Source organism: Elgaria multicarinata, chromosome 4 (assembly GCF_023053635.1).
Source record: "Elgaria multicarinata webbii isolate HBS135686 ecotype San Diego chromosome 4, rElgMul1.1.pri, whole genome shotgun sequence".
NCBI classification, from domain to species: domain Eukaryota; kingdom Metazoa; phylum Chordata; class Lepidosauria; order Squamata; family Anguidae; genus Elgaria; species Elgaria multicarinata.
Window position 1 is genome coordinate 21,250,807 of NC_086174.1, and position 11,326 is coordinate 21,262,132.

General features: G+C 44.5%; 1 protein-coding gene across 1 annotated transcript in view; it reads left to right on the forward strand.

Annotated features, from left to right (window-relative positions):
• Window positions 1-11,326, forward strand: part of LOC134397341 (two pore calcium channel protein 1-like) — a 59,648-nt gene that overhangs the window by 45,805 nt on the left and 2,517 nt on the right. The window contains exons 12-18 of the mRNA XM_063123912.1: window positions 75-139; window positions 2,158-2,245; window positions 3,418-3,487; window positions 4,503-4,722; window positions 6,678-6,768; window positions 8,563-8,676; window positions 10,864-10,988. Of these exons, the coding sequence (XP_062979982.1) occupies window positions 75-139; window positions 2,158-2,245; window positions 3,418-3,487; window positions 4,503-4,722; window positions 6,678-6,768; window positions 8,563-8,676; window positions 10,864-10,988 (773 nt within the window). The remainder of the gene's footprint in view (window positions 1-74; window positions 140-2,157; window positions 2,246-3,417; window positions 3,488-4,502; window positions 4,723-6,677; window positions 6,769-8,562; window positions 8,677-10,863; window positions 10,989-11,326) is intronic.

Sequence of the window (11,326 nt, forward strand, 5' to 3'; positions counted from 1 at the left end):
TGCAGCCCAGCAGATCATGGGTTAAGTAATTAATGGGTCCTCTATTTTAACCTGCTGCTTTCCATCTTTCCTAGGTTTGATACTTCTATCATTATTGCTGCGCTGATGGCAACAGTACTCAACACTACGCTTAAATCAGGTAAGGGGTGTGTGTGTCTGTGTATTAAATCTCTTATGTGGAAAAGTATACAGCAAGTGAAGCCAACGCACCTCTCCGTTTCCAGTGCAGTGTTCTTGGGACTCATGTGAAACAGAGAACAGATGGCAAAGCAATGCAAGTCCAAAGCATTAGAACTTTGGGGAAAGTCATAGGAGCTTCATTTGATCATCATCCTAACCCATGATTTAGCAGAAGCTAGTGCTACAGAACGGCCCCAGACTCTTCCCGGGGTGACACCCTCACCTCTTCTCCTCTGGTGCAGCTGTGAGATGATCAGAAGTTTTTGTGTCTGTTTTCAGTTAACCACAATTTAGCATTTTACATGTGAACTTTAAACCGAGGTTGATCTTCACTACGGTTTGTTGAAACAAGCCAGATTTATAAACCATTAAAAACGACAACCGTAATTCACAAGAACCACAATTTGTCAAGGTAGGATTACAGTAAGCTGTGATTGACCAAGGAAAGAAGTGAAGGCTTCCAAACTCCTCCTCGTGGCCACGCCGGAGCACATGAGCCCAAAGCTTCCTGCAGCGCATTCGTGTAACTGAACTGAGCCCAGGCCAAGTCTCCATTCCAGGATCTAACCTGACCCTGACTCAGCACTTTGACCTTTGTCGGTTGGTTCTCCACCTCTGGAGTTCAACTGAGCAGTTGAAATAAAACCAGCACAGACTAATCCAGGAGTCCTCTTTAGCTGTGCCGTCAGGTTCTTTTGCATTTTCTTTATCAGCTCCCAGATCAGTTGGATGGGCAGGACTAGCGTCAAGGATAGGCATGGTTGGGCGCTTGCTGAGGTTGGTGGGTCCCTGCTGAGGTACAGGACAAGAGTCCCCTGGACCTGCTCTTTGGCTTCATCATTGCAAGCTGCTTGTTCAACTGCCTCTCACCTTGGCCCAGATAATGGTGGTGGAGAGAAGGAGAAGTAGTAGATGCCTCCTTGCTCCCTGGTGCTCTGGCTGTCGAGTCCTAGCAATGATGAGAGAGAGAGAGAAAGAGAGAGAGAGAGATGATGAGGAGCAATAGCAGTTAGTGACAATGGCAGTGAGGAGGTAAACTCACTGATGGAGGAGCCTCATTGGGAGGGCCTTACCCAAAGGCCTTGAAAAACCTGGAACCAGCACCATGGGCAGGGATTGTCCTTGCAACCCCAGAATAGTCCAAGGCTCCCTGCTCTTGCCTCTGTGAATCATTTAGAGGAGCCTTCCTTAACCTGGGGCGCTCCAGATGTGTTGGACTACAACTCCCAGAATGCCCCAGCCTGGGGCATTCTGGGAGATGCAGTCCAACACATCTGGAGCGCCCCAGGTTGAGGAAGGCTGATTTAGAGCATGGAGATGGAGCTATATTTTCTGGGTGGCTCTGATGCTTTTGGGGTTCCCCTGCACTTGTCAGTAGCAGCAAGAGCTGCCTCAGGGAATCCCACTGAAAACTGACTTGCTTTTTTGGGATGACCATGTTGCCCATGGACCAGCATGGAGAGGGGTGGGATTTGGCTTAAATGCAGAACTGGACCTCTCTGCTTCAATGGATGCGAGAGCAGAGGATGCAACCAACATGGCACCCAACATTTTCAAGGCACGCCTGGCCGAGGCAGGAAAACTGTGCTGGCCTACTGCAGACCATGTTGTCCTTGGGTCCAGAGCAGCCGGCAAGTCTGTCCTGCCTTATAGGCTTCCTGTGATTTAAAAATATATATATTGTTTGTTTGTTTGTTTGTTTGTAGTTCTTTCCTTCCCATCCTGCCTGCATTTCAGTCTTGACGCCTGTGTTTGAGAAACATGGGCTGGTGATTTGCAAGGCACTTCTGCAACTTACATCCCATCCAAATAAGGACTAATCTCAACCAAAAATATGATTACTACTTAGTGCACATGTCCAAATGGAGTGAAGGAGGGCTGCTTCAGCGCAGCTGAAATACTGATCCAGTGAGAGGATTTTAGGACAGAGACTGTTCTGGATGACTAATACTTCTTGATCTGCATTTCCCTCCTTAGTGAGTGTGTACAACAGCCAACAAGTACTGGACATTGTGTTCATCCTACGAGTTCTTCGGCTCATAAGAATTATCGACAGCATACAAAGGTAATATAACTGGGTTTTACCAGCATTACACTGAGGGGTGTGTGTGTGTGTGTGTGTGTGTATACAGACACATTACAACAGGTAAACTCAAGTTTAGTGGGAATCAGGGGTGTTACTAGATACCTAAAAGATTTGAGCCCCACATCCAAAGGATACAAATCTGCATAAAATTTGCATATTTTGATTTATAGCTATATGCAAATGGAGAAATAATTATTACAATTTATTTACCTTTTGAAGCCAGCCAAATAATTTCTCATGCAAATTACCTCAACTGAAATAAATATTTCAGTTAATCTGTACCCTGCCTCAAATCATCCCAAACCAATAGAACTCCACCCCCACCCACCCCAAATGCCCCTGGTGGGAATAACCCAGTCGAGCTGCTTCTAAGATGCACTTGAGCGAATGAGGGGGGAGATGGCTGACCTTTAATGGCAAAAGAACAGGAGCAGTCACCAGGCTAAAGGTGGGCTTCACTTGTAAGCAGGGCTGGATTTAAACTTGTTGGGGCCCTGAGCTATAACGTGAGTGAGGCCCTTCCCTCTTCAACAAATAATAAAAATGTTAAATGCAAAATACGGGCTGTACAATTAAACGGAATATGATAGTCATCTAATATAGGTATTAAAAATGAATGTTAGATGTGTGCACATTCTTTAGGAGTTTTTCAAACACATAACACAATTAAACAATATAGTATAAGGTTATAATATATGAATTACCGTATTTCTTCGTTTGTAAGACGCCATCGATTGTAAGATGCACACTAATTTCAGTACCACCAACAGAAAAAAAAAACCTAAGACACATCCGCGATTCTAAGACGCACCCCGTTTTTAGAGATGTTTATATGGGAAAAAAAGTGCGTCTTAGAATTGAAGAAATACGGTAGACGTAAATCACAACAAATAATTATTCTTTGCACATTTTCTTTGGTTTTTGTAAATGTTGTAAACGTTTCTTTCTTTATTTCTTTCAACACAAGGCCCCTCGTAATGTGAGGCCCTAAGCTGTAGCTTGTTTAGCTTGTACGTAAATCCGGCCCTGTCTGTAAGAAACGGGGGCTCTCTAGTGAGTCGAAGTGCCTGCATTTGGTATTGAATTGTCCGGTGTGGCCAAAAGCATCCTCCCCACTTCCCTGCGGTGTTCTCATGCACTTTTCCTTCTAGGTTCCGTGTCATCATGAATACACTAATAAACATCGTACCTACGATGCTGACTTTTGGCGCGTTGGCGCTGGTGAGCAACGTTTTAATTTTATTCTTCCTCCTGCCTTCTCCATCCTTGCCCTCCCTGAAACAACAGCGGCTTTGTGAACTGGGGAAGGGCCTTGGCTCAGGGGCAGAGCGTTCCGGGCTCAGTCCATGGCATTTCCAGTTAAGACTCTTTTGCCTGAGACTCTGGAGGAGACAACCCCTAGCGATATGGAGAAAGCGTGTGACCTGGCAAAGGCAACTTTGATCAGTGGAGGCTGGTGAACCTGCTCCAGGGTTCAGGCAGAACCAGTCGCAACTCTCAAGGAGCTCCTTTAGAGTGCTGACTCAGAATGGGTTCACCGCCCCACTGACACCAGAGCCACCAGCCACCAGTGCTTCTGATCCAGTGGGGGAATTCTGCCGGTGGAATGGAGGAGGAGATGATTTTGACCAATTTTTCCTCCCCTCCCCTATTTCCCCCCCAACCCCAGTCTACTGCCGAGGTTGGAAGGGAGGAAGCAACCAATGAAGATTCCGTCTCTTTCTCCCGCCTACTACTTTTCTGGAAGTATGAATGCCCCTCCCAATGTGCAAGACGTTGGATCCAACCTAATATATTCTAACAAGTTACTTTACTTCTTTAGTCAGTGACTGGCACCCTGAATTAAAAACTGTGCACAGCTGGAATAGCATGAACGGTGGCATTTTTGTGTTTATTTTATTTATTTATTTATTTATTTATTTATTTATTTATTTATTTATTTATTTATTTATTTTATTACATTTATATACCACCCCACAGCCGAAGCTCTCTGGGCGGTTTACAACAATTAAAAATGGTAAACATTAAAAGTATGCAAAATTTAAAAACTATCAAAAACATAAAAACAGTATAAAAACAACAGTTAGTGGAAGCTGAGGGTGAGAAATGTCTGGCTTCTCAGAGCTAATTATTGAGAGAGGCGGCGACATACTGAAGCATGCTGGCTTTGTTCGTGGATGTAAAATATTCCCAGCATTTCTCACTGACACACCTGTGTCCTCCTCTTTCCCATTAGGTGGTGTATTACATGTTCTCCATCGTTGGGATGGAAATCTTCCGCGGGAAGGTGCAGTTCTATGCTGGGAACAGCACCGCGCAACATGCACCATACTGCGGAAACCCTGCTCTGAAAGACAGCCCATTCGCCCGAGCCAAATATTGCAAGAATAACTTCAATGACATTGCGGCGTCTTTCATCGTCCTTATGGAATTAACTGTCGTCAACCAATGGCATGATATCCTTTGCAGGTGGACATTGTAAAACACACACACACACACACTAAAATGAAGTCATAGCACTGGAAGGGAGCAAAATGCCGCCGTGACTGCCCATCGTTTGGCCAAGCTACAGGCTCCAGTTCTCAGTGGCCCCGTTCAGAAGACACTTTAAACCATGGCTTTAAGTATGGTGGTTAAGCTAGAAAGTTGGGCTGTTTTCAGAAGACACCTTAAACCACGGGTTTAACCATGGTGAATAAAGCAAAAAGCCTTCAGCGGGGTTAAAGCCATGGTGTAGGTGTCTTCTGAACACGGCCTGGCTTTCTGGCTTTAAACCATGGTTAAAGTTATGGTTTAAGGTTTCTCCTGAACATGGCCTGGCTTTCTGGCTTAACCACCATGGTTAAAGCCATGGTTTAAGGTGTCTCCTGAACATGGCCTGGCTTTCTGGCTTAACTACCATGGTTTAAGGTGTCTTCTGAACACGGCCTGGCTTTCTGGCTTAACCACCATGGTTAAAGCCATGGTTTAAGGTGTCTTCTGAACACGGCCTGGCTTTCTGGCTTAACCACCATGGTTAAAGCCATGGTTTAAGGTGTCTTCTGAACACGGCCTGGCTTTCTGGCTTAACCACCATGATTAAAGCCATGGTTTAAGGTATCTCTTGAACACGGTCTGCTTTCTGGCTTAACCACCATGGTTAAAGCCATGGTTTAAGGTGTCTTCTGGACTGGCCCAGTGTCCCACAAGTAGAAGTATAGGTGAATTGCTGAAAAATACTTCCAGGGTGTATAGCTTGACAACTTGCACAAATGTGTTTATGTAATAGTCTTTCCCCCCCAAATCTTGAAAAGAATAGTAAACCTCATGGTGACCTTTGGAAGTAATCATCACATTTTTAAAATTAAACTTCAGGGAAGAAAAAGTGTCCACGGAGGAAATTCACTGATGGGTGGCAGTAGCGGAGGCTGGTGGCTCCAATGTCAGTGGGGCAGTGAATCCGCTTCAGGTTTTTGTCAGAACCAGTCAGAACTCTAAAGGAGCTACCCAAGGTGCTCTGCACCTTGAATAGCTCCTGTAGAGTTCTGACTGAAACCCAGAGCAGATTTACTGCCCCACTGACATCGGAGCCACCAGCCCCCACTGGGTGGCAGGCATCTAAACATTACTCTTTGGAGTTCTCCACCCCATGAACACAATGCTACTGCATGCCCTGTAGGACTAGGCATTTCAGTCTAACCATTCTCAGTACCCTCTCTAATCTACAGGATTCTTTGAATTAAGCTATAATAGTTAAAGAGGTATAGCACCCAATGTAGGTCTGATCTAGATAGCACAGTCTCTAGCATAGGGGTGGGCAACTTGTGGTCCTCCAGATGCTTTTGGACTGCAACTGCCATTATCCAAGGTGAGGAATCACAGGAGTTGCAGTCGAACACCATCTGGGGGAACACAATTTGCCCATCCCTGCTCTAACCAGAGATCCCCTGAGCTATTTCTTGTGTCCACTTAAATGTGCTGCCCAAACTAGAATATTTATCAGTCGAAAAGGATAGAAATTGGAAAGAAGTATGTGTGTGTTTTAAAGTTAGTCTTCTGTTGTGTCTCTCCCCCCCCTCCCTGGTTTTTTTGAAAGCAGCCTTCTGTTCTAAATGAGGCGGCTTTTGAAGCTGAAGAGGTTTCCGCGGAAGCTTGTGCTATAAAGTACAAAGGGCTTCTTTCACAGAAGAAAGAGCACAGGAACTGGTATTGGGGGGAGAATGGAGTATAAAAGGTAGTGATGTCCACACCTGCGGGGTTCTTTGGATCCAAAGCCTTCACTGAATATCCCCTGTACAGAGTGAATGTAACTTCCTAGCTTTCTTAAATGGCTGAAAGCTTCATGTGCTCCAAACCCCTGGCTTAACAGGTGGGCATAGGTTACTAGGAGTGCATTTGAGGCTTCCTCTCTTTGTCATCCTTAACGTAGTACTCCTTGCCAGTGGATTTGCACTCGTGACTCACCAGGTCGCAAAGCTGTACTTCATCATCTTCCACATTGTCGTAGTTATTATGATAATTAAGTAAGTCCTGTGCTGCTGCTCCTCCTCCTCCTTGATATAGGCATAAAGGTGGGACTCTTGACTTTGTGTGCATACATTGGTTTTTATTGTCCCAAACCACATCATTATTATTATTATTATTTATATACCGCCCTATAGCAGAAGCTCTCTGGGTGGTTTACAAAAGTTAAAAACAGTGAACAGTGCATGTGTGTGTGTGCATGCCCATGCACGTGCATTTGCAGAGAGCAACAATGTGATTCTAAAACTAGCTGTATTTTTTCTGGATAGGTTCTTGGTCACTTCTGTTGTATCCCTTCAAATGCTCATGCATGCACATAGCCACCTAGAAGTAAATGTGTTGGCTTGTACAGCAACCAATGTGAAGGATAGTGATGGATATAGAACTAGACTCTGGCACATTTGCGGGGAAAGCACCCAAGGTCTTTGGGAGATCACAGAGTCCTGAAGACCTTGGTTCTTCTGCCCAAATGCGCCAGCTGTGGTTCTGCCAGCCAATGTACCTATGACCATACTTTACACTGTGGCAGGCAACATATTTACGCACCTATTAGATCTCAGATCTTGAAGCAATAGACTACTTTTTATTATAGGAACCAATGGAAGCAATATCCTTTTTGTTAATGTTGCACCCGTGTTTTTTACTCTGTTCTCAGGAGGGTTATCCATGCCTTTGTGCTCTGATAACTTTTAATTTTTATGCGCCAAGAAAAGCTCAACTTGGTAATCTGTGTAAACCATGCAAATCGAACCACTCCTGTAAAGATTGTGAAATAAGAATTCACGAAACAATCTTATATCCACTTACCTGGGAGTAAGCCCCATTGAACACCACAGGATTGACTTCTGAGTAGACTTCGATAGTGCTGCACAGCTCCATTCTCAGCTGCTAGATAATTTGCTCATACACTTTTCGGGCTTCTCAGATTTCATCTGACTTTGCTCATAAGATCACAAGACGCTTCCTTAATATATACCAGGACAAACTATTTGTCTATCTGGCTCGGTATTGTCTTCTCCAGTTTTCCCTGATCTTGTACCCTCCAGATGCTCTGTACTACAACTCCCAGCATTCCTAACCATTGGCCAAGTTGGCTGGGGCTGGTTTGGAGACCAAAACATCTGGAGGATAACAGGCTGGGGAAAGCTGATCCACTCTAAGGGGCCACAACTTTCCAAAGTTTGGGACAGAGATGAGTCTCTTTCATCACCTGCTAGTGGTCCTTTTTAAACTGCAGATGCTCTGGATGGAAGCATGAAAAGCATCTGCCCTTACTAATGTTATTTAAAAAATGTTGACCCTGTATTTCCCCACCCCCACCCCCCAAAAATTGCTCAAAGTGGCTTACAGAATATAAAAACCAATTTAAAACACACTTTCAACATGCTAAAAGAAACAGCAAAAGCAAAAACTGTCCCTGGGAATTGTCGTTATTTGATGGTTCTGTTGTTGATACCAAACAGATAATACTGGACTAGATAGACCAATAGTTTGACATGGTGTAAAATCGCTTCCTATAAACCTACCTCTGACTGTTCTTATTTAAGCTCAAATCTCAGCTCTTCTTACTTGGGGAGAAGTTCCATCAATTTCTGTACTGTAAAATAGGTGGCCCTTTCTAGTCAAGATAAAGGATACTTTCGTAATGATGGATCAATATGAGTTAAGGCAGCTGTGAGTGCAAGGAAGGTGGATTGATCACATTCCTCCATGCCAATTTATGTGTAAACAGAGGAGATAAAGGGGGAGAGACATTGAAGGACAGTGCCTCATCTCTTGATCTATTTTTTAAGCATCTTCGTAGCATTTATTCTGGAAGCTTTCTTTGTGGAGTACTCCCTTGAAAAGAGTGAAGTAGAAACTGCCATTGAGAAGAAGATCCAAGAACTTGGTGTAGGGATCCAAGAGTAAGTAATCCATGAGCCAAATAGGTCTGCCTTTTGGTCTCACGCCAAAGATTACTGAGGGAGAGTTGCTGGTTGTTGGTCTGGTGCAAACCTGAGGAGTTGGGGCAGGAGGTGTGAAGAACAGAAGCTTCCGTGTAAATAACTTCTGTGGCCATTTGGCGGTCTGTGTGTGTAGGGCTGGCCTCAGGCAGCTGATTTTTGGGTGTCATGAAGGGACAGCAAATTATTACTTATGTACTTCTATTATTGTATCTTAGTATTTTTGTAGGAAGCATTGTATTTAGTATTGTATTTTTAGGGAGGGGGACAGATACTTGTGGGATGTTCAGCCTTGTGTGGCAAAAATCTAGAACAGCCTTGAGTATTGTGTACTTTGACCCAAGGCCTTCCTCCGGCAGCGAAAATATCTTGGTTTGGCCCTTATCCTATCCTTGTATCACATCTCATTATCTCCATGTTCGCTCAGGAGTTGCAGTACTTAATAACTAATGCTTCTGGATGCTGTGCTTACTGAATTGTGTAACTGCTTCATTAAGAACTACAAAATTGGCATATTGAAATTACTATCAAACACGCCCTTTTTGAAAAAAATAGGCCTTCATGATGCACCTCTCTGACCATGCTGAAAAATAGCTAGTGTCAGCAGGGGCCAACTTAAGTCATAACCTGGAAATGGAAGACTTTTGTCAAAAAGCCTTTCAGTTCTCCAGAAAGTTAAACACAACTCTTGTTGAATTGTGTTTTAAGTTTCTGGGGAACAGAAAGGCTTTTTCATAATGCTGCTTGTTTCCATGGCTTACTAGTGAGATGAAAGCAGTAACTGAATGGATCCTCTGGATCCCAAACCTAAATATCACTTTCTGGGGGTGGGGGGTGGGGAGAACAGCGTTCAGAGTAGGCATTGCAATCACTTGCATCGCTTCTGCCACATACATTTGCAAAATGGATGACTTGCCTTAAAATCTAGCCTTTTCTGTTCTCTACTGGGAAGTTTGGGATTAAACCAGGGATGCAAAACTATATTGGGGGGGGCAAATTGCCCCCCATCAGGCCCCCTGTGGGTCAGATGATATCATTGGGTTTGGCCACACCCCTCTGATGTCATTGCCCCTCCCCCTAGGTATTTCACCTTTTCTATGTTGGGAAAGGGACTCGTTTGTCACTGGGGGTGGGGGAACGGACACTCCTCCTCCTGACATTGGCCATGCACCCGGCTCTCCACAGTGTGTGCCATCCCTGCTAGGAAGAGCAGCAACTCTTTCTAGTGCCAGTTGAGTCTCTGGTTTCTGGGCCATACCAATTCAAGCAGCAGTTATGGAGAGCTCTTTTTGAGGTGTGTGTGTGTATGTGTGTACACACCAACCCACCACTGTGTCCAAATTTTAACTAGCTTACTAGTTTAATAGTAAAATCACCCAATCAACATTCATACCTGCAGACATTTATATGAATTTTATCGGCATAAAGCTGTAACCTTCCAGATACGCACCGTCTTGAGTATTATGCAAGGCCAGGGAAACAAATGCCGTATGTCTTAAAAATTTCATCTTTGCAATACAGCAATAGAAGCCAGGCCTTTATATGACCCATGTTAATAACACCGGAAGCTGGGAGCCAATCTTACCCATCTGCAGCACAACACCATGGTTTTGCTTGCTTTTGGGGGGGAAATGTAAAATAACCTGTAAGAGGTATACTGTACAAGGTAGGCCTCTTACAGATTACCAGCTACAGGTGCTGTCCTATAAGATCTCAGGTGGCCTCGAAATGCTGAGATTTCCCAAAAGGGAAATAATCATAGAACAGCAGAGTTGGAAGGGGCCTATGAGGCCATCGAGTCCAACCCCCTGCTCAATGCAGGAATCCACCTTAAAGCATCCCTGACAGATGGCTGTCCAGCTGCTTCTGGAAGGCCTCTAGTGTGGGAGAGCCCACCACCTCCCTATAGGGCTCTGTACCAAATAGCAAAAGAAACTACTGTCAGCCCTTTTGGCCCCAAGGCTGCATCACGTGCCTGCTGAGGTGGGAGGAGTTGCACATACATGCACACGTACTAACCCCAGCAGCAACAGCATCAAGGTGTTCCCCAGCCACCCCTGCATAAGGGGGATTTATGGAGAAGTCTGGTGTTGTCTTATGTGTGCTAATTGCTTTGGGTTTCCCCCCACCCCTTCTCCTGTCACCAAGGGATGAACTACTAGATGGCAAACTGCTAGACAACATGGAAACTTGTGAAAACGACCTTGGAGGAGAAGAGGGAATAGCAGCAAAGAAGAAGCCTAAAGGGCTGATGTTTAAAATTGCTTCCAAAAGTGAGTGTGCTATCAAAAAGCTTGTTTTATTGCTGGAGGCTTGGCATGGAAAACACCTTCGAATGTGTGCTACTTTTAGGTTGGGGATAAACCACTACTTTAACAACTTGGTAAAATAGTGGTTTTCTACTGGCCCAAGGATAGGGTGGGTTTGCATGCACACATGTGAGAAGGGGAAGAACATAAGTGGAATCTCTTTTATTGGTGTTAGCTTCTGTGTTGCATTTTTTTTTAAGTTAAAGACCTGGTTCATACTTAATGCTAACCCAGGGTTTATTTAACCTGTGGGTTCTTGTATTCTGGGTTGTGATATGCAAACCCAGCTATGCTAACAAACC